At 34.1% G+C, this 24228-nt stretch overlaps 1 protein-coding gene across 1 annotated transcript in view; it reads left to right on the top strand.

Annotated features, from left to right (window-relative positions):
• insc (inscuteable) overlaps window positions 1-24228 on the top strand; it is a 53657-nt gene that overhangs the window by 28063 nt on the left and 1366 nt on the right. Inside the window, exons 3-9 of the mRNA XM_068766870.1 lie at window positions 16049-17947; window positions 18443-18724; window positions 19161-19464; window positions 21315-21602; window positions 22022-22193; window positions 22621-22826; window positions 23336-23523. Of these exons, the coding sequence (XP_068622971.1) occupies window positions 16050-17947; window positions 18443-18724; window positions 19161-19464; window positions 21315-21602; window positions 22022-22193; window positions 22621-22826; window positions 23336-23523 (3338 nt within the window). The 5' untranslated portion in view covers window position 16049. The remainder of the gene's footprint in view (window positions 1-16048; window positions 17948-18442; window positions 18725-19160; window positions 19465-21314; window positions 21603-22021; window positions 22194-22620; window positions 22827-23335; window positions 23524-24228) is intronic.

The following is a 24228-nucleotide window of genomic DNA, read 5'->3' as shown; positions in this document are numbered from 1 at the left end:
TTACTTTGATTAAATAATCAATTAATTACGTATTTTAATGTATATTATATGTTATACAATGTTTTAGTTGCTACTAAAGTGCCTATAGGAAACCTGTAGAGGGGCCCATATTCGGTAGTGGAGGTCCTGCGGCTGAAATGATGATGATGAAAGTTTAAACACTAAATTTTTAATTTTTAATTCACGAAAAATGATCTAGCTAGATGTTTGCCCAGCGGTTGAGGGCTGAGACTTGAAATCGTTGGTCGCGAGGGTCGATTCCTGGGGTACAATTTTTTGTAATGTACACTTTGGGCATTAATAAGATTTCCACTGGTCACAAACACGTTTCCAGGCAATAGTGTCCTCTGCGTACCATAATGCCACACCGCGGTTGTCATCCCACCTGCTAAGTGTGGCGATTATGATACATCCTTCCATAGATATCTTTGGGAGAGTCTTAAGCCTCGCAGTGGGCGTTTATTGGCTAAAACGACGATGACGAACAGATCTATTATATTAAAATTTTATATTCCACATAAAATAATAAAAAAATAAAAAAACTGATATAGTGCTTAAAGTAATTTTTAGTTAATTTAACTTAAAACAACAACATTTTTCCAGTGATTAGTTTTAAATCTTCTTCTAGACATAAAATTTTCGTTCCTTTAAGTCTAAAATAATGAAACAAACTTAGTCTAAGCAAACGACAAGTTCTACGCTATGATCTATGGCTGTGTTTATAAAAAGTAATTACCCGCATTTAATCAGCTTAACAGGAATTCGAACACGGCTGGCGGGCAAGCAGGTGAACTTTACCACTCCATTTAGCGCACATTCCATTGTACATAGGCTATTTACAAGATCTCTAATAATAAATAGTCATCTTGTGCAATTTATCACTTGTTTAGAACGTTCACAACAAGAAATATCTTCATATTTATGTATATGTGTTTATATATCTACAAGTTGATTCGAGAGGTGTAAAGGGACAGGTGTAAAGCCTTTTTATGTACGAAAAAGCTGAATGTATAACTCATTTGCGGTCCAAAAATCAATAGTTTAAGTTTGAATAATATAGTACGTGTAAGTGTTTTCAAAACGCAAATTGCAACATATTTAAAATTAAATATTGTTCACTATCTGGCCGCACAGAATTTATATTGCCAGAAGTTATTGACCAGTTGTATTTCAATAGAAAAATAATAATATAACATCTCTCATAATAATCACTTTCTACAGGCATAATTGGAGTTAATGTAATAGTTTAAAAGTCACATATTTACGTATGTAAATATGATACAAACATTTTTGAAGATACAAATATAATGTATTAACAAGGCAATAGAAACGAAATGTAAAAATAAATGTCGTTTTATGTTAGTTAATTTAGTATTCGATACGTATTTACTATTCGAATAAAAAAGAAAATGTCTACACAGCTTATGTTAATGTAATTCTGCTCATGTGCAGTGTTTACGACTTTCCGGATCTTCTCACTTGATACGACAAAAAGTAAAATGTAAAAGTTGTTAAAATTATCAAAATACTATTTACTTTTTTTTAGTGAAATTAAATCGTTATATAATTAATTACTATCAAATACTATTTTGCTTTTCATTATTATAAATTATTAACAAAGTTATTACTAAAATAACAAAGGGGCTAAATTAATATTTTAACATATTTGAGTTACTGTCACAATCACGAAAACACATTATTAATTGATTAAATATGAAAAACATAAATTTATTTTGTGATTTGTAATTATCGACTGATCTTGGGCGATAATGTGAAATAACACCTCGTACACTGTCAAACGCACGAAGTTCATAGCGAACTATCAAACGCGTGAAGTTCATACCGAACTGTCTCATGTGCGTCATTTATTAGTCAGCATAATTTAAGCATTTTTTACCATAACGAATTACAAAGTGTTAGGAAACTTAAGTTATAACGTATCCAAGAGGAATAGTATCATATTCCTCGAGTACTTCGGTCACATTGCAAGGAAGAGCTAAGAAATTCTAGACAGGCCTATAGTTGTCAACAATTTTGAAGGTAATAGGACGACATGTTACGGCACCGCCTTTTGTCATGAGGATAAGATTATGAAGAAGTAGGTTTTGAATATTTTAAGCAGATATATTGTGAAGACTGCAACGTTACTTCAGTTATTAAGTACTGTGATTTGGGATCACAGATTTGCGATCGCCAAATTTTGAGTAACAAACTCATGTTTTTTTATGTGGCAATCAAATGTTATTTCTCCGTTTATAGTTAAAGCGTCTCCGGTGGCAAAGTAGCGAAGTTTTAGTCTAGATCGTTTTACAATAACTAAGTAGAAGAGTTCTCTCAAGATCGTTGGCTCCGGTTCACGGACGCTTATTACCGAATTGGCAGAGCGTTCAGTTTTTAGTTTACTTAAGAGAACATTCAGTGGCCATAGAATGACTGCGTAAAAGTCTGTGTTTGGGCTATTTACTATTAAAAAACTCTCATTTGCTTGTCAACATAGTTTTCAAGTTGTTAAATGACGTCGATAATATCGTGTCGTTCTTGATGTCATCTGGCATTTATCCATGTCAATGATAACAAAAAAATATTTTAATAATCGATAAACGACTAACCTACTCGATGATGCTGAGATGAAATTCACGCACACTTTATATGAGTCGATAGATAAAAACATCAAAACATTATCTCAGAATTACATTTTATCTGACAAAAATCCAACTTTTTCTTCTGGATTAAACAAGTTATATTAATAAATCAATTCTTTTTAAATTAAACGGCGATGTAGTTATAAATGAATGCGTTTGTTCTGTTAACAATGCACGTATGCGCTTGCATGATTGAATGGTGTTCTACATCTAAGCCGCATCCATATTACATAGCGGTTTTTTGAATGCCACCGTACTTATATAAATGTTAGAAAGCAAATAAAGTAGATGACCGCTATGATTGGAGAAAAACTTATCTAGGCTGCTCTTAATGTAGGCACAAGTCGTCCATTTCATATAGGCTTCAATGATTAAATTTGAAAATAATTTGCCGTTATTGTACATTGCATTCAGTAAAACAATTTACAATTTGAAAGTAAAACAACTTCTAACTAGTTTTAAACAAAACAGTTCATCTTCCTTGATTTTTCATTACGTTCCCTTTTGTTCCCATGGGTTTTTGATATGAAATTAAGAATAAGATCCCTATAGATTTATGTATTAATTCCTGTGTCTAAAAATGTCGGAATGTGCTAGAAAACAGAATTATTCCTTTTCATACTGATAGTGATAGGCTATTGATTACAAGACAAATAAGATAAGCCGACGGATATAGATAATAAATTGACAGATAGATCTGAATAGATATAAACAAAATTGTATACATAACATCATAGAAATCTAGAATTAATTTTGATTCAGATTCTGTATGTCTAGTAAATTAGATAAATATCCGTGACTGTCTTAATGTCTGTAGATAATTATGCAAAACAGCATCTTTTATTCGGTAAAAGTTAATGTATTATTTCCTTTTGTGATTTCTACAAAGTATTTGATATCTCTTTTATTTTATTATTATTGTTAAATTGATGTTTAGAAAACAAACTGAAAGTCTTAAAAAAGATATTAAGAAAAAAGTAAATTTAGTTTTTAGTGAAGGAAAATTCACGTACGTATTTTTGTCACCTGCAATTAAGAAGCGTTGCATAGTTACTTACATGTCTCTGAATTAATAATTTAAAAATAGAGCGAATATCTGCAGCTGGAGATATACGTTGAAAGAATTCTTCATGTCACCTTCCAACTCCTAAAAGATGGTTTTGGCAGCGGATTCAAGCGTATTTCACCACACTTGCATTATGGCTTTGCGGCAGCATTTTATTAAGGAGGTGTAAGTAAAGCTATAGCTTATGTTTTCGAGGCACAAGATCAGCATCGATTAAAAGAAGGATAGTGTGCAAAAATTGACCGATAAGACCGTGGAGCGATAAGCAGCATTATTTTTGTTTCTCTCACAGTAGTTTTTTTCATCGCCACACAAATCCTTTTTCATATACCGAAAGATACCATTATTTTATTTCCTTTATTAATAAATAATCTTTGGTGTTATTAGGTATTTTAACGCCCCTAACTTATATATAATTCTAAACGTAGAGTGTGAGTTGGGTGTACATATATTATTTTGCCCTGGAGATTTTTCTTACATTATTACAATGGGAAGAGTTAATCCCGAAGTAGTGTATTCGTTCACGTATGATTTCACCACTAGAAGATAACTGGACATGACAAAGAAATTAACTGTTATATGAAGATATTTTTACGTTATATTAATTATGACGAAATTGAAGGATTAGTTTGTAGATTGTCATATTCAACTTAAACCCTTCGTATCGCATTCTCCTATATACAGACACACACAAAAACGTACACTAATTCTCGTACAGTTCAACAGATATACAACAACATTTTTTTAAAAAAATGTGATTTTCTTCGAAAATGTGGCCTTCTTCGTGACTTCAATATCAACACAATTATACAGGCCAGTGGCTGAGTGCTGCCAACAATCGGAGAATTTATTACTCACCAATCTATATTAATGTTAGTAACCAAATGTCTCACGTGCGGATAGTGTGTGATTAAGTTTCCGTAATAGGAGAGGGGAGAACAAAGAACATTCCTTTGAGAGTACTGTGGGAATTGGACCTATGGGCGTGTCCATATCTCGTAACCAATATTTTTTGAAAAATCAGAGTAAATAGTACTAAGCCTTGACTTTAATTACTCTGTCTAATAGACATTATTATTAGAGTCCTTTACAAAAAGTCTATGACATAAGCATCCTCCAACTTTGATTAATTTTATTTTTTATCATGGACAAGGGATTTTTACCTGTTTTAATTACAAAAAAAAATAAAGTCATCATCATTATAATTTAAGTCGTAAGACTTCCACTTTTGGACATTGGCCTACTTGGAGAATTATTAAAACATAAGAAGAATTACAACATAAGGGACAGGGCTATACAGGAGATTTGTCTAGGATAACGAATCAGGAAATAGATCCGTTGACGATCGAAAGTAATTGACATAGCCCAGAATATTAGCAAGTTGTGGCGTAGGGCAAACCATATAGCGTGCAGAAAATATGGTCACCAAAGCCTTGAGGTTTATAGCATAAAGACCACGGACCTGTAAGCACAACATACGACGTCCACGCGCAAGGTGGAAAGACGACATTGTTAAATTCGTCATTGGAGGCTGGGTAACAACCGATCCAATAAAAAAATCTATGTATACCAATGGACATCTAATGGTTGAAATGACGATGATGATAAAAAAACATAACCATGAAAAAAATACGACAGACAGTAATAGCAAAAAATAAATCGATCTCCTATCGAGATGTTTCTAATTACTATAGTAAAATAGCAATAATTTCAAAACCATCAGTAATACTAGGTAATTTAATTATTACGTCAACAGGTAAGAAAAGCAGTCAATACATTTAAGGTAAATATACGTTAATAGACAAGTAAAATAGATTTATACGACTCATCGAGAATTTTCCACGCGGATAAGTGCTAACAGCTGGTACATTCTTGTAACTGTCTTTATAACCTATTCGAAGAGAAAAATGTCAAACGGTCCTTTCGCGAGCATTCTATACAAGTAGAAACATCTGCCGCTGAAAGAAATAATATAAGAGCTAAGCTGCGAAATGCAGCTGCGACGTCGTTATGTTAAATGTCAAACCTACCAACTAATTCATTACTGAAGTCATTGCGGATAGGTATAAAAACTCCGTAATGAAACTCGAAATAGGTCCGTAAAAGTATGTTTGTATACATTTGCGATATTTAAATGGTTCTAATGTTTATTTAAAGAATCATAGTAATGATTTAGACGAGCGTCAATATTGAGGTTCAAACATAAAATTTCAACAAATTATTTAGGAAAAATGACCTTAGTCGGCACTAAGATAATTTGTTAAAATTGATGTCAACTTAGCCTTTGAATTCAACAGCTTAGAGCAATTTTCTTTAATTAGGATTATAGTTAACAATGTATTGAAACTCCAAAGGGATCAAGCGCCGCCTTCCAAAAGCAGGAAGGCCATCAACTACACGGACTAGTCTGGCTCAGGCAAGAAGGCCGCCACAAAAAATAAACCTAAGAAAGAAAGATACTTCAACACCGACAGTTATGGAAGTAGCTATAACGACACCAACAGTTACGAAACGATGACGGCTTCCAACAACAACTGTACCGTTTCCTATTTATAGCCTGCCCAAGATGTTGAAGGTAATAAGGAACAGCGAACTTGGTATCAAGAAAATTATGTTTATTAAAAGGGTAGTGGGCAAAAGGCCTGGTATGATTTTACACCGCAGCTCCTCTGATGGTGGTGGTAAGCAGCCGCACGATCTCCCAGGACTAGTCAGGCGGCATCTGGTCAAAACGGGGAACGCCGGTAGTAGACAGGATGTGTTCGTGCTTGTGCGAGGTACCAATAGATTCAACCTCAATGATTATTTGAATAATAAAACTCGCACCTGAAAATAGATGTCACAGTTATAATATGTATATATATATATGTGTGTGTGTGTGTGTACAATTTGCTCCGCTGACAGTAAACCCCGAGATGACTTGCTAACATGAAACGTTACACAACAACCGGAGGGACTAAGGTACAGTGTACCCTAGACATACAGACGTACCACATAACATCCAAGCGGCGTACGAGAACTGACAGGACTAGTACAGGAAGAAATTTAAATTTTAGCTTGCGTAGCTCCCATAACCTTGTGACCGATAAAGCTATAACAGCTTCTCAAAGCTAAAAGCGTCGACATCTAACAGAAACCAGAGAATGTAATGAGACATCTTGAATGTAACGCGGTTCTGGCGACAACCATTTTTGCCGCTGGAGCATCAGCCAACAAACCAGAAAAATATTCGTCTACCCACAACAATTAATTTTTAATAATCAAGTGAAACAAATATGTGTCCACCCCACAAAAATGAATTTTCAACTATTATGCAATTTTACAAAGCGATCATGTCGATATCGATAAATATACTACTAAGGACTTTAAAGTTAAATTATTCTTAAAAACTATTCTCTAGGTTGAGACAAATTATTTTTTTGGAGCACAATGTTATGTATTAAAGTAGGTAGGTGAATTATGTTCTGTTTTTTTTTTTTCATTATTGACGAAACGTGCTATTAAAGTCTTATACGTTATTTGTTTTGTAATTAAAATATTTAATTCACTGTCTAAATTGTTTGAACCAGTTTTAGACTTACACAGTATACTGTAGTATATATATAATGATAAGATATTTATGCCAAAAACTGTCGAAACTGTTTCAAATAAGATAGTTATAGTCGGAAGTGTTTTTTTATTTACTGTTCCGGCCTCGCAAGGATAACCCGAGACACGTGCCTCGTTGTAGCAACTTTATGCATCGCCACGCTATCGGCCACATGCTACGCGTGTCTGTTCAGTCAATGGAAACTTTGGAAGAAACGGAACTCTTTTTTTGTTATGGGTTTACGCTATTTTTTTTTCTCTCTCTCTCTCTGGCATGAAGACCCAGTACTAAACAAGATAGTTCTTTCAGGAGCCTGGGAATGGCATTAATTATTCTACCGGATTGAATGACCGCTGAGTTCTTCGGTGGGCGCATTGTCTGGACAAAAATCCCGAGAAAAGATTGGAGTTATTGGCAAGGCACCCTTCATACAGCATGTAAAAACTGATTCAATACAAAAATAATTTAACATTTTTTTTTATAAGTAACAAAGTGCACAGATATTTTTTGAGATCGAATAACATATTTTTATACATCAAAAATGTATTAAAACTATTGAATTTTGTAATTAAAACTCCAGATATATTACAGTCTAGTATTTTCACTGCTACCGAAACCACTGTACCGCGCCATAGATATGTGATGGAAGTATCGACTGTTTCATCAGTCCATTCAGAGCTACTTAGTTTTTTTAAGTCGTGGTATAAATGTTTCGGTAGTATTATAGTTATTTTACCAAATTAGAATAACTCTGTACTAATAGATTCTTGGTGTCATTCTTTACAGTTTTGACACACACATACTTGATATATATTTGTTATATGTATAATAGCGGCCATACATTATATCAATCCGAATGCATCGCACAAGTAATATATATAAAATTTTAAAAGACACTTTATTTTTACGATTAACAATGCAATGTTCAATCTTTTATAACAATTATACTGAAGAGAACTATAGCTATGTATATATTAGGCGGACCGGAAAGTAATGTCACTTTTTAAGTTAAACTCACACGACTACATTTTCACAAGTTTTTGTTTTAAACAACAATATATTCACCTTCGTTATCAACAACCTTATGACATCTAGTATACAAATTTTCAACGCCGGGGCGGTAAAAATCAATCGATGTTTCTGTAAAATATGTCAATAGAAACGACATTACTTTCCCGTCCCCCTAATATTTTGCCAAAACAGTGTAACTGACCAATGAAAATATTCATCAAAATCATTCTAAGTATATAATAGCCTTGTCATAAGTATTAAAGATCTTATTGACTATAGTGGCTTCTTCGTTCGTTATGCAATATAGGAAACTTTCACTTGCCTTTACATTCCATTGGAGACGGAAGTCCCGAGTGTCGAGTATCGTAGGTGAAGTAAAATGAAACATTTTCTTGTGTGGACAGATGTTACGGAACCGGTAAGCGACGGGCATGCGTTTGGGGCATGCCGTAGTAATAGGGAGAGGTGTTTGAAATAGCTTACACAGCGTGTTTGACTTAATAATTTCATATAGTTTTTTTTTATTTATTGTCAACTTTAATACAGATACAATCCCGGATAGTTTATTGTGGTATCTAACCAAAATTATATTTCTTATTTAAAAAGAATAAAAATATATTTATGTAATATATTATATGTTTAATTTTCGAAACGTAATAATTATTAATTTTATTAACAGTTTTAATATTAAATGGAAATATTAGTGTATAATTAACATATTAAAATAATTTTTGAAGAAGTCATTCTATTGTTAGTGAGCATGAATTGTTTCTGATGATGTTAATACTGCGGCCCCCTGACAGCAGCTCTTCATCAGGGTCCGCCAACATAACATTTAAAAACAACGCACGATTTTATAAGATTAGATATGCACGATACAGACTATTGTAGTTTGCTTTTACTGTTTAAAGAACGTTCTATTAAGCGTGAAAAATCGCAAAAGAATGACATATATTCATAAATGACGTCCGACTCTAACCAAACATGATAGATATTGTTCTTAATGTATCACCGAATTCCAGCCATTATTATGCTAATAACAAATTTCAGTTGCTGTATTTATGTTAACGCTACATGTTGGTTATATATTGACGTTCAGAGAAGTGAATCATTTCACACAAAACGGTTAGATAAAGTATTTTGGATATAAAGTAATCTGATCACCGAGTATTTAATAAAATATTAAAAAGCAACTTCTACATCGATAAAGGGTTACTTGTAACTTGTTGGTATTATGAAAAAAATACTAAAAACTTAAATTGTATTTTTAATTATTTTGTTAAAGTATTTTTTTTTTTGTATTTGAAAATTCTTAAATAAATAATTTATTATTTATTTATAATTTTTTGTACACCATAGACAATAAATAGAGGAAAAAAAGAAACAAATCATATATATATATATATATATATATATATATGTATATATGGGAAAGGTACTACACAATTTGTACAACATAAGTGTACGCACGAGTTACATAACGTTTAAATAAGTAATGTTTTCGGAAGAAGTACACATTACTTCTTCCGAAAACATTTACGCTATTTTTTGCTGCATTATCAAAACATTAATATTATAATTTGTTTTATAAATTCATTATTACCTACAAAAGTTATAACAGAACTTATTAAAAAACAGAAATATTCGTAAATACACATTTAAAAAAAATAACTTAATGAATCAACCTGTATAACGTTGGTATTGCCCAACAATTACTCCAGAGTTCAGGGGCGCTAAACCGGTGCGCCCTTATCGGGGGACTGTGGGACGCGGGACTTATCACACCTGGCCGTAACCATAGCGATCCAATCACTACACGGATGACACGAGTGGAGTCGAATATGGGAATCCTAACGGTTTTTTTTTTAATTGAGAACCTCGTATCTCATTTTATCATCTGTTCCCTTAATCCAGAGGTTCTCAGACTTTTTTATAGACCACTTTCAAAATTTAGCTGGTTTTGTTAGACCTTCAGCAAGTTCCAAGTAATAATCCCTGTGCTTCTTAAAATATTATCCTCTTACTATGGGATATATATACACCTTTTGTGGGGTGCTGTTAGCCTTCCTGGCTATTACAGCTTCGTCGAAATTAGAGCTAATAACTGATATAAATAAACTAATATGTGAAGTCAAACCAATATTTAATTTTGGTAAATCTTCGTGGACTCCAGCTTACGAATTGTGAACTCACATTTTTGTTATGCCAAAGTAGATCTCTGTCGAGTTTTCCGCTGACTTCTAGGAGTTTACCTTAACACTTTGGGTTCGTTTGCCTTAAATATATAATTTAAAATATTAATTTTTCTTAAGATCTCCAAGCCTTATGGTCTTGATAATATTGGTGAATCTAAATTTGTATTTTATGATGAACAATTATAATTAAGTTTAGTATATTCGAGAACGATCAGGAATGAAATGATTTGATTGGCAAGTTAAAGTGTAGTATACCGTATAAGTTATATGAAATTGCTTTCTTAATATTTCATTCATACGAGAGAAATATGCCTAGTTATAACATATACAAATTTGAATTTTTCATAATTCGAGTAAAATTAAAGAAAAAAAAGATGAAACAATAAAGTTTTTTCGGTTGAGAGGAGGCAAGGGCGCGTGCCGTACTGCCAAGCCGAGCGTGGCGTATGGCAGACGAGCAGATGACACGCGACCGTTACGCCAGCTGCACTCAAACCGCAATTTTCGACGCTCATTTAAAATATATCAATTATTAAGAAACATGTTTATGTTTCTTTCCTAATTTTGTAATACGAATAACGAATATAGGCCATATATCAAATATAACTAATAATATTGTTTAATTGTAATTGGATTCTTCATTCTTGTCTTTGGATTGTCCTATAACAATATTAAATCTAATAATCTGTTTAATTATTTAATATGTCATATTTACTGGGTAATTGGCTGTAGTTGTATAAACTTTAAACGGACGACTGTATAGCTCATTTTTCCGCAGAAAGCTCAAAAACTTCTACACCTGTTTTAAATCAGCCTGCAGAAAGTGATCACTCTGAAATTCTTTTTCAGAGAATTTCCAAGAACTTCTGGCAGTACAAAGTCTGCAGGGACGGATAGTAAACAATAATTTATTTGAATATTTGTTATATGAATATTTATAACACTTTTTATTACTGTATTATCATCATTGCCTTATTTATTATTTCTGATCGATGACTCCTAAACTCCTTCATAGCTTTTACACTTATAACCTTACACCATGTATGGAACTTTAACAATTCAGATGTCCACATAGATTACACATCGTTATTATTAGTTATTTCTTTTATTGAATTATTCTTTCATTTTATCATTCGTATTGATTATGTCGTATGATTGTTTAGTTCATGCTATTATTATGAATGCAGTGTTTAAGATATAATAGAAAAATACTTTTGTAAATATAAAATGTTATTGTTCTATAGAGTGTAACAGAAAAAATACTGATGGTGCATAATGAACGTGCGAATAAGTCAGTCATGCTTTCATACACCATAACAACTGCATTTCACTTCGATGAATTGTTTACAAATGCTCCAATTCCTTCGATTTGATGCGATTCGCCGCGCCTGTTAGCGTAATGTGGTTTGGTCACGATTATGACAGTTTCCGATCACATTCTAACTCCATTGGATTCATTATTATTTTATTTAATTAAATTTATTTCTACCTTTAACATATATATAATAAAGTTCCACGACATATCGTAGGTCTTCCTTTGCGTAATTTTAATTCTACTATTAAAAGTATAATATTAAATAATTCTAAATATAGAATTCAGGTGATTTTAGTTGATCATAATGTGTGGAATTAGGTTTGTCCACTCATTTACATGGTAGATATTATAATGTATACAAAAATCATTATTAAATGTCGATTTAAAAAAGTAACTGTTAAGTTTCTGACCGGCTCTTCTCCCTCTTGTAATATCAGACGATTCAAAAGCGCGTGTAAATTTGATTAAAGATATGTTGAATTTTATGTATATGTAATATATAAAATACTTTACATTTTATAAACACACTTATCGGTTATTTTATCGCTTAATATATAACCAGCTAGCATAAAAAGATGTATGATATTTTTTCTGTGCAAGAAAATATAAAAATTAAATTACAGAAATGTTTGTTCTAGAAATCTGATTGAATACCATCCAACGTGTACATTGTGTGCCGAATTAGGAAAATATAAAAAAAAAGTATTTCCTCGTTGAACGATCATTGATTGTTACCAATGAAGCGTATCCGAAAGTACCAGGCGCGCAGAAATTGAAGGAAGTCTACAAGGGCCCGGCTATCTTATACGAAGGTCAAAGACTTGTTGCGTTGATAAAATATCCAGGCCGCTGTGTCAATATCAAAAATGAAAACGATGTCTCGTTTTTATGTCGCCTTAGTACATGATATGTATGTATGCATGAATTATTTTATACTGGGGGATTATTAATTATTAATCAAGACTTTTTTTTCTTTATCATTCTTCGTCCATTCATTGTTGTCGGTGCTTTTTACCTATCTGAGTTTGACGATGTTTGAATAGTCAGGTTACATATATTTAGTTTTTTAAATTTCGTTTTAATAATATTAAAATTCTATTTCTACATTATAAAAAAATGAAGAAGTTGGTTGCTCGAAGCCTTCTCACACGAAGTCCTATCACAAAGGACATTTAACAAATTATATAAGGAGATACGGTTTTCAACGTTTCTGTTTTATATTCGTTGTCCCGCATCCCCTATGACATTACATAAAACAGTTCTTATAACACCTTTCGTTTCCTGTTTAACGCATGCTTAATAGCTTTTATCATTTTATGTAGTAAACAATATATTTTGATAGTTTTGTGAATGAACCGCAAGCTTTCTCGCAATGCGATGAGACGGGCAGTAAATTCATCTCGCACTACCATTACGAGTTTGATAATAACGCATATCTATGGAATTCTTTAGTACTGGATATGCAACCTTTCTAAAAGAATCTAACTCGCGACTTTTTATCACAATGCAAATTAACCCGTTATTTTCTGTGCTAGCAGCTCCTTTAACTTCAATTGACTGAATGACTAATTTGATTAAGTTGAGGCGTTGTCATCCCATACGAGATGAGATTGACGGAGCTTTTGACTTATAAAAGCCGTTATGTCAGTGAATAGACAGGCACTGCAAGGCATAGGCCTCCCCCAAACATCGCCACAATGACTGTCTTGTTCATTAATAGAATATTTGACCATTTAAAAAAAAACACATTGCAAAAGATTTTCACCTATGAACTGCCTCAACAAGATATTTCTGTAACCATAAGGCTTGGATACTTGAAATTTGGTAAGAATTTTCATTTCGCCGAGAAGAGATCAACTAAGAAATCATACACAAATTCAACGTACTATTTTGTCAAAATATTATGTAAGGGAATTGTAATTTTATTTTATTCATAATGAGTTAATTGTATAGTAATATTTTTTAAAGAAACATAATTATTAAATATAATCGCAATTGCAAAATTTTTGACCACGAATAGCAGCATTACAAAAAGCGTATATTATAAACTCAGTCTATTTACAAAAACAACGACCTCTAAATCACTATAAAGAAATATAGATTCCCACAGTTTTTTAAAAGGATGTACGCAGATATTAAGTACAGAAACAACGAATCTAATGTAATCGAGTCGTGTCATCTTGAAGCCAATGATATTACTTTATAGAAATGAAGTCATGCAACTATCACATCACACTAGTAAACGAAGGCTATGCGATCTTAGTTATCTGTTAATTGTTAACACCGCGTTAATGACTAACGATATCACCTTGTCGCTTATTAACAAAGAGATACCGCACGGGTCAAACTGCGCTAAATGCCTTAATTACATAGAATGTACCCGCTGGTTTGTCATCAACCATTTTATGTTTAGGCCGTTTGAGTTTCATTTCACTGAGGGCGTTCAGCTTAAACTTCTTCACAATAAGCTCAAGGACTTTCTCAGAAAACTCATCTCGGGTCGTTAGAACTACAAAACTCCTAGCTCGCTTTGCCTTAGTTTGGCTATTAACCGTTCATAGGTTTCAAATAGTGAAGAACCTCGGCTCGTTCAGTTGTTACCATTGGATTATTTCGACCGCTGATGACAAATGATAGATATAGGCAGAATAAATTTTTGTCTGACAAAATTATGGAATATATACGTCATTTTAACATTATGATTATTTGTTATAAGCGTAGCAATTGAAAGTAAATGCTAGTTTTATTTAAATTTCGAATTCAAATGGAAGCCATTTATTTTGAAAAAAATTACAAGCATTTCATATTAAAAGTCCTCACGTATATATAAAATATAAACATTAACAGTAATAAGTCAATTGTTACTTTAACAACTTCAGGTTTCTAGTATTCTAAGAGTATTGTGCAAAGCCGATTATAAAATGTGAACGCACCCTAAAATGTTATCAATATTTCTTATATAAATACTTTCAGCCAATTCATCTCTAGCTTTATGAATATCGTTTTACATACAGTGAGAAACTTTGCACCTTGTAAATTGTTCTAGATAAAACAAAGTCTCTCAGATTTCCTCAAATGTTATTAAATATCTTCGATAATGTACGATATCCGGTAAATGTTATGTCTGTACGTGAGTATAACGATTCATCGAATGACTAACCAGAACAGTAGTTATTTAGTTGTAAAGTGTTAAGTGCGCGAATCGGACGCTTTGACTCATAAGCCACCGCTAGTCTATCTGACCGATATTACTCCACGGAGTCTAATAAGTTCATTACTCTAGTCATATTAGAAACAAAGAAGTGAATCGTTTCAAAATATTGTTAAGAATTCACAAGAAAATGTATCCGGAACATTTTATATATGTAATGTATTCTTAAATATAATAAATTAAAGGGTTTATACATAAGACTTGTATTAATTTCTTATGTACAAACATAATCTTGACTTAGAGTGCAAATATACAAAATAATAATTTTAAAATCGAAAGCAAGGGGAGATGAAATCAGTGGCGGACTCTGAATGGCCCTGCGCTCTCACAATGGATCTGCAACGGTTTTTAACATCTGCGTTTAGTTGTAACGTAATAATAATAGTAGAGTATTCATTGATACCGTAACAGTATTCGACCTAAACATTTTTGCTGGTATACTTAGTTAGTCAGCGGGATAAATGGTAAAAGTTTGGAATATCTCACGACTTAAAACTGTACACGCCTAAAATAGGTATGTGTTTGTGGCAATTAGTCATTTTAAATTATTGTAAGGTATTGTAATTAGTGGATTCTTTAGACCAATGAAACATAGCATATATTATATTTTCGTTTATCATAATTTATCAAGAACGAAAACTCTTATAACAGTAAAATTTTTCGTAGTAGTAGTTGGGGCACATATACATCTTAGCTATTCAATAGAAAAAAAATATATGGTTTATTATAATGCAATATAGATGACACAGACTTCTGTACATATTCACTTCAAGACTCATTTTCTTCAGAGCACGAAGAAAATATAGTTTCTCATGAATACCGGAAGAAGTCAAAACAAATTGCCGAATAATTCGACCTCAAGGTAGAATTCAGTCGTCACGCATAGTCGGCTGTACCTCCGATCGTAGTGTCGTTGTAATGACCCAAAGCATTACGTCATTCTGACAACGATCATTAACACCGTTGCCTCAAACATTCCCACGAATCATTTACCTATCAACTTATTGTTTTCTTTGCAGGATGTCGAATTTTCAACGAACACGCAGCAAGGTTTGGTGGGGTGATTCACCGCCGAACGTGAGCAGCCCCGTAGCCCCGCAGCCCGCTTGGAACCAAAACAATGGAAGAGAAGAACAAGACTGGGAGCCACAATTACCGCATTGGATAGCTAACCAACCACAACAAAGAAACAATAGCGCCGATAATATTGCAGAGCCAAACAATGTGCAAATTAATCAGTGGCCACTTCGCCACGGTAGCCCTGGTAGTCATAAGAGCCAAGATTCTGGTTTCTCCGATTCAGATAGTTCCCCTCCGGTCTCTCAGTACTATCCCGTTGCAGACGGCAACGAATCTAACGATAAATCATCAAGCAGCAACGATTCCAATAACAATGTTACTGCTAGACAAGCGAACGACTTTCAAAACACTTTGCAGAGCAGAGATGTTGTAGATAATTCAAAACTGTCGAACAATGCAGCCATACAAACTCCAACACCGAAGCCGAGATTAAGAAGTAGCAGCGTAATACAAACTCCGTATGACTTGCAGAAATACTACGAAATACACACAGACGAAGAACATATGGAACTATTAAAGGATAACGACAAAAACTACGATAACTGTGAAGCAAAATATCCATCGCCAACAAATATGAATAGTAATTCATATGATAAAGATAGTAATAAAAAACTTATGGATAAAACAATAAGCCCAAAAATAAATAAAGTAGAAAATAAAGAAATTAACAAATCAATTCCTACACCTAGTAAACGTACAATCCAAAAAGATACCAAAGATGTACCAGCTAATAATGTAAATATAATAAGCCCTTCAAAAAAGTATCCGATTAAGAAAACTTTTATTACCAGCTCAGATGGAGACAATACGAAAGTTATAAAAATGGCTAAAGTCAAGGACTTGGAAACGAGTAAGAACAAATCCGATGATAGTTTAGAATACATTAAACTGTCACATGACAATGAAATAGCGGTAAACAATCAACCAAGGGTCCGTACACCTATTTCCAACGTTTCTTATGTACCGACTGAAAGAATCGCATCATCGAAATCTGAATACAAAAGAAGTATATCAAACGAAGACAAAAAGTCTTCATGTACTACGCCTAAATTTCAAAGAAATAGACTTAACCAGTCGTTGAATTTTGAAGCTCAGAGACTTGATCAGCAAATTTTAGACATACAAGAAGGTTATCATTCTTTGGGATATATAGATGAAGATGAATTACCTCAAGATAAACTACAACATTCAGAACAAATTTACAAGCCTACAAAAGCATTGTTAGGTAAAAACATCACGGACAGTCTCCACTTAAAACCTACTAAGAAAGCAGGCCCAAAAGCCAAACAGAGGATGGGGAAAACGGATAAAACAAAAGATCTATTTCGTATATTTCCACCTAAAAAAGAGAAACCAGGCGTAGTTGACACCCACGCTGGAGGTATTATGAATGGAAGCAGAGTTCCATCTCTTGGTCTGCCAAGATCTACGGAACAACATTCTTGGGTCGTAGTCGGTTACCCAGAACAAGAGGTTCTAATACCGCATTATAATGAACGGCTGGTAGACACGGCAAACGATGTTAATCTAAAATCAAAAGACGACACTGACGAGGAGATTAATTATGTGAAAACACGTAGGGTTACACCACCACCTCAGTTCAGAGATAAACAGAAAACTCCTTACGAAACAGATTCAAAATCGGATAAAGACTTGACTCACGATTCTAAAAGAGAGAAATTAAAAGACGAAATAAACTTCACAGACGTGCAATTAAACTTTGCCTGTACTTCTACACCAAAAATGTTAGCTCCTCAAGACATAATAAACAGTCCCCAAATTCCAAAGAGTAGTAAAAAGAGCTGTAGAGTTAATCTTATAGGAGATTTTAATGGAGGGTAAGAACACATTTTTATTTTCTCTTGGATTTTGATTCTTAACATTGAATTAGACATTTTGCTATTCACAAGATGATTAGTTAGTTATACATGCGTATAAATGATTAAATACCTAAAAAAAACCTTAAAGCTTTTACACCTATATCAAATCACCTTGTTTAAAGTGATCACTCTAAAATAACTTACATTAATTTATTTTTTCTATCGGAATGCTGTGGCAGCCCTGTCGGCTAATAACTTCTTATTGAACAGCCTACGGGGACAGATAGTAAACAATAATTAATTTGAATAAAATGTAGCAATATCCATTATTCAGACGCTTTTTCGTAGTACATTATCATTACGTAATTTATAATTTTTGACATCATTGATTTTTGGATAGGGCGTTGCATTCATAATTGATAACAAATGTGCTATGCATTCACCCCTTTAAAACTTTTGCACTTATAATCAACTTGTCACAATATGTTAATTATTTTTGTACTACTTTCACAGAATACTTCTAAATAACGACAACGAGATAATATACAGAGAAAGAAGCATAGATCAGACAACACTGGAGCGGCTTTGCGATAGAAAACCTGAACCTGTACAGTACTGGCTTTGCGATCTTATCGGTTCCTGTGAGAACGAGTGTATGACCACTCTGCAAAGCAAGCCCCTCGGCACTGAAATGAAAGCTTTGGTCTCGGCCAGCTCAGCCACAATCACAGGCAATATAAAGAAAGTGCAGACGCACGGACAAATCATAGTGCATCAGTATAGTGATGTTATACGGTATGTATTTATTTTTATATTAATATATTTTTTAAGAAAGATATATTCGCCACCTAAAACTTTATTAACATTTCCATATTCTCTAGCGTATATCCGTAGATGAATTATAGTAATTGAAATTGCGCACGGAATAGATGGCCGCTAGGGCCTTCAAGTTCTTGAGTTGAAAGACAAGGTGGACAGATGAACGGTCCTATTGGAAATCTTTGGAAGCGGCGAATCTCCAGCAGTGGACGACTAATGGTTGAAATTATGATGATGATACACCAAGTCCATCCAATGGTTGTCTGGAAGAAATAACCGTTTGCAATAAAATCGCCATTTAAAGTTTTTGTCTATTTCACCTGATTTCTTCTTGTCCTGTTAATTAAATATATGAAGGACGTACTTTAAAGCTGTCTTTTAACCTGATTTAAACAAATGTTATTGATTACAGACAAATAGAATCAAACATGACAAGCGAAGAACAAATATGCTTGTTGGTGGCGAACATAAACGAGTTCGTTTTAGCTCACAGCATAACTCTGAACACGAAACCACCCGGCGAAACCCCGGAGAGATGGGACAAGATCAAAATGTCTCTGCAACTGTACTTGCAGAAACTCGTCGATATCGGTGAGGATGTAAAACTGGAACTGAACGAGAGTAACCCGGAGTGGCATCTTGTTCAGAAACACTTGGACACGCTGATAGGCATATTCTTCGAGACAACTAAAGCTGTTTTGGTTCAACAAATGAAGGTAATACAACATTTATTTTTTAATAATTTAAAGATATGAAACATCTTACGTAGGCAGTGTTGTTGTCTGAGATTTATTCCTCATAAATCTACCGCAATAATAAGTCGATGTAACATTTTTGTTGTTTTAGAACATTTCAGTTTACTCATAACTATTATTGAGGACGTTTGTGATTTTGATGAGAAAAATGTACTCGTCTGAATTTGTTACCGACTATTTTCAGATCAAAGGACTTTTAAAATCCTCATAGCCTTTCTTAACTCGTATGATACAATTAGCATCTTCATCATCATTTCGGCCCCATGACGTCCCCTGGTGAACGCAAGCCACCCTATTTATTTATCATAGGGTCGGTTGAAAACGGTCTGTATCCAGTGTCTTCTAACGATCTGAATAAGATCATCGTCGTCCTGCGATACGTATTACGTCATTATAGAGTAGCTTAATTTAGTTCTAGTTTAAATTAAATTCGCTGCACGTGTAATCACTGTAATTGTTTAAAAGTGTAATGTGTATAATAAATATTTTTTTAACTTGTACACACAAAGTATATACCTGGGTACCTAACCGCTACATAAGTTTACAAGTCATAGTATTGAAACCGCTAGGTTAACAGAGATATGTATCTCAGTCTGTTTAGTTTGCTCATTGGACAATGCTTCATTGATACGAAATAAAATTATAAATTGGTTTTACGAAATTTACATGGTTGTCCTAAATGACGTAACTATCTAAATAGCGCGCGAAATTAGCATTTATAATAAGCTATAAAGCTTCATACGGTCTAAGGAAATAAAAAAAATGTTAAAGGAAATTGTACGACAAATACTAATTTAACATGTCGCTTTATGCTAATGTTGTATTGATGCGTGACTCATGACATCCTGTAGATCGTTTAGAAAGTGGAAAATGTGCATTATAACCATGGATACATCGTGCAATTTTCTAAACATGCGCATGTTTACCATTCCGATACCTTGACATTATACGTAAGGGATTTAGACTATAATTTATATTGTTCGTATAAATAAGGGTTACCCAGTAAAAACAAAACTAGCCTAATATTGATGTAGTATGATTATCGATAGATGTAAACGCTTTGAAATAACTAAATAAGTACAAACTCATTTATCAGCAAGACGCTTTAAAATGTTTTAAGGTGTAATACACCTATTTTAACCAACATTTATAATGAATCCTTCTTCTTTACTCAGAAATATGTTACATTGATTTATTTTTTTATTTAAATGCGACAGCCCAATAACTTCTAGTAGTGCAAAGTCTGCAGAGACAAATCGTAAACAATGATTAATTTTATAATATAGTAAACATAACCTTAAAAACAATGATAGAGGGCTACCACACAGTAATTACTACAAATGAGCTATACAGTCATCCTTTTAAATATTTAATGGATTCAGGCGTTACATTGCGGAAGTCCATCCTAAATAAGAAAGGACCAATATCTAGCCACCTCCGCACATGCAGTGGTTGTCGTGCATGAAAGTGCACCGCCCGCCAGCCCGCTCGTAAATGCGCATGCGACAGACAATGCAAACTACACAACCGCCACCGTAAATTCACTCAACACGTGTTTCACCCCTCCACGGGGCATCTTCAGGAGTTGTTACACAGATTAGTGCTAAACACCGAGACATCCTTTTAAAGCCTTTAGAAAATGTCACTTCAGATTTATTATTGTTAGTCAAATGGTAACCGGCGAAAAGTGTTTGAATATACTTACACTTTGTCTTGACATTACTAAAATATTTCATTACAATAATAATAATTTATTTTCCCTTTCAATTTATAACACTTTTTCATGTGATTTAATATATATATATTTTCAGACCCTTGTGTCGATAATCGAAGAACCGCCATCGGATATGATCCTCAAAAGTACACTAACATCTATCGGCCATCTTGCAATGCTCAGTGAAAACACAGAAAGCTCTCTACACGAGAAGTGTACGAAAATCATGAAGAGTATCACTGAATTGCCTTTCGTGGACTGCGGAGTGCCTAGAGCTCTACTAACCGCTATTATTGAAAGCAACAAGAGTTCGATCAAGGCTTTGTCGTTGCGTGCGCTTGCGACGGTCTGCGTTACGGCTGACGCGGTGAAGCAATTTGAAGAGGTATTTATGCATATTTTTTTCAGTATGGTCATGTATCCGGTAAATACCGCTCAAACACTCCCATTTATAATTCTAAACGTTGCTGAAGTTCTTCTCCCACTTCTCCCATCGCTAACACTTTACAAACTGGAAATAATACTGCTGATCGAGTTGTAGTTAGGCTCTCTGATACCCACAAAAAGACATGCTTAACTGATTTTCAGTCACAGCATGAAATATCACCTGAGGCCACTAATACGTTCATTTGTCTGCTGAACTCGTTCATAAGTAAATAAGCAAACATTTCAAAAAAACTATTTATAAAAAAAATAATTATAAAAATAGCATATAGTTAGTGGTATGTGTTGAATTGCCATGAGTGTAGTTGGTACTGTTTATATAATGCTAAAAAAATATTAAAGCTTTTTTACTGTTTTTAGGGAGGTGGTATAGAAATCTTGTCCGACATATTATCTGACAAATCGAACCCCGAGCCCCAAATGCGTGAGGCGATTACAGTCCTCACACAAATAACAGCTCCTTGGCTGCGCGGGCACTACGACCTCACGCAACTTCACGTGTACCTAAACTCCATCGTCGAAAACATTACTGGTGAGTTTTAATGTATTTCAAACAAAAAAATAAAATAAGCCGGCAAGTACACACAAGACCACACGCAAAGTTGATAGACGACCATGGCAAGGTATTTGGATGATGCAAGATGAAGACTGTTTCCAACCGACCCTTTTCGTAATCTATGGAAGCGACCCATGTCAACCTGTAGACGTCCTATGGCTGAAATTAATGATGGTGACGGAACAAAAAGTAAAAATGAATATATTATCTGTACATATTCTAGAGTGTTAAGGTTCTAGAGTGAAGACTACGGAATGGCAAATACAATGAACGTCCGGCCTCAAGGCAAACAGAGCGTCTTAAGACGCTTTTAACCAGCTCTATTAAAAATTCATAGGTTCCAGCAGTGGACGTCCTATGGCTGTAATGATAATGATAATTAAAGAAAATTCTTTCTTCACAGGTATTCTTTCAAAAACCGATTGCTGTCAGCTACTCTTGCTTTGTACGGCTTGTCTCGTTAATCTAGTACGAGAGCTTGAGTTGGAGACGAAAGTGGAAGAGAGTGACAGATCTGATATCGTGGAAGTGATCACGCAACATCGCACGGTCGAGAGGCTGTTGGATGCTGTGAAGAGGAGAGGTCCGAACACTTCAGTATTCCTACAGGTAAATATTGCCATTTGACGTTGATATCTGCGTCTCCTGTATGTACGATCTCTTTATTCCTGATTTGATTTCGAAGAGCTTAGCATCCACGACTCTTTGAGCGACTGTTGGCTTGGCAATGAAACCTGGACCTGGCGTCATCACTGGTAACACGCTGGGTGTAATAAAAATGTAAAAACTATAGAGATTAATGCACAGAACCTGATTAGACAAGAAAAATACTTTGATGTATGGTATAATCAAGAAATACTAATATACTTTAAAAATTATATTGTAAGCGCTTCACTAAAGCCAGGATCTTCCGGTAGATTTTCTTTTTTTTCCAATATCCGGGAACATGTATTAGTGTATTCATTCATGTCAGCCGATAGACGCTCACTTCAAGGCATTGGTCTACAAATGTCGCTACAATAACTGCACGCATCCAGTGACTCTCGTGACCTATTGTACATTTATTTATTTTTATTATTAAGTTTATTAATTTTTATCACTGTATGTTTCCTGAATAGGAACAGACTGCGTCACTGATTGCGTCGTTGTCTCGTGTGCCGCGGTGCGTGTTGGGGCTGTCCCGTCTGTCGGCAGCGAGTGCCGCGCTAGTGTGGTTTTCACGAGCGTCGCCTACACTAGCGCCACGCACTGCCGAACTACGCGCGCAAGCTCGCCTGCATTGTCATGCCGCCGAGGCTTTATCCAGGTAACTACACTTACCTTACAGCTATACATAGACCATTTCAAAAGTTTTGAGATTGCGGGAATTTCTTCCGCCATTTCTTTTTCCCGCGCTGACACTTTCCGATGCGGTGGTAGTGTTATTAGCCAGGTAATTGTAACCAAGCATGAACCATCGAGGTTCGGTCCTTTCGAGAGGAGTGTATTGCAAAAATTTTCATATTCTTATAAAATACATGTGACATGCAAATTTTTTGTAATTGTACTGTTAAAAATTAATTAAAAAGAAATATTTTTATGTCTTCGACCCTCAAAATTTCAAACCGTAGACAGTCGCTCGGCTTGTTTGCCTAGTTATCCAGGGAGTTTTGTAGTTTCATGTGTGGTTATCATTTCAACCGTAGGACTCTTAATGCTAGACATGGGCCACCACTAACGATTTCCAGTAAAACTGGTTGAAAGATTTTTAATGGTATCCTCCTTACACAAAATTGTTTCATTTTAATTCAGAATGTCATACTTTTAAACTGTTATCTAAGTGAGTTGCTATTTAATGACATCCTCTAACTTAATGTTATGGGAATTACAAACTCGTCTCTATTTGAGAAGAGCCAATAGCAAAACCAAAACCACTAGAAGTGTTAGTGCCCCACTTGAATCTTCATATTCTATCGCTCAATTGCTATCCCATGAGTCTCAACCGATGACGCACTTTAAATCAAAAGAAAAT

The sequence above is a fragment of the Battus philenor genome, unplaced genomic scaffold (genome assembly GCF_028537555.1).
Source record: "Battus philenor isolate CCGP_79_NKW_IND1 unplaced genomic scaffold, ilBatPhil1.0.hap1 SCAF_22, whole genome shotgun sequence".
Taxonomy (NCBI): Eukaryota; Metazoa; Arthropoda; class Insecta; order Lepidoptera; family Papilionidae; genus Battus; species Battus philenor.
This window is presented reverse-complemented; position numbering and strand designations above follow the sequence as displayed.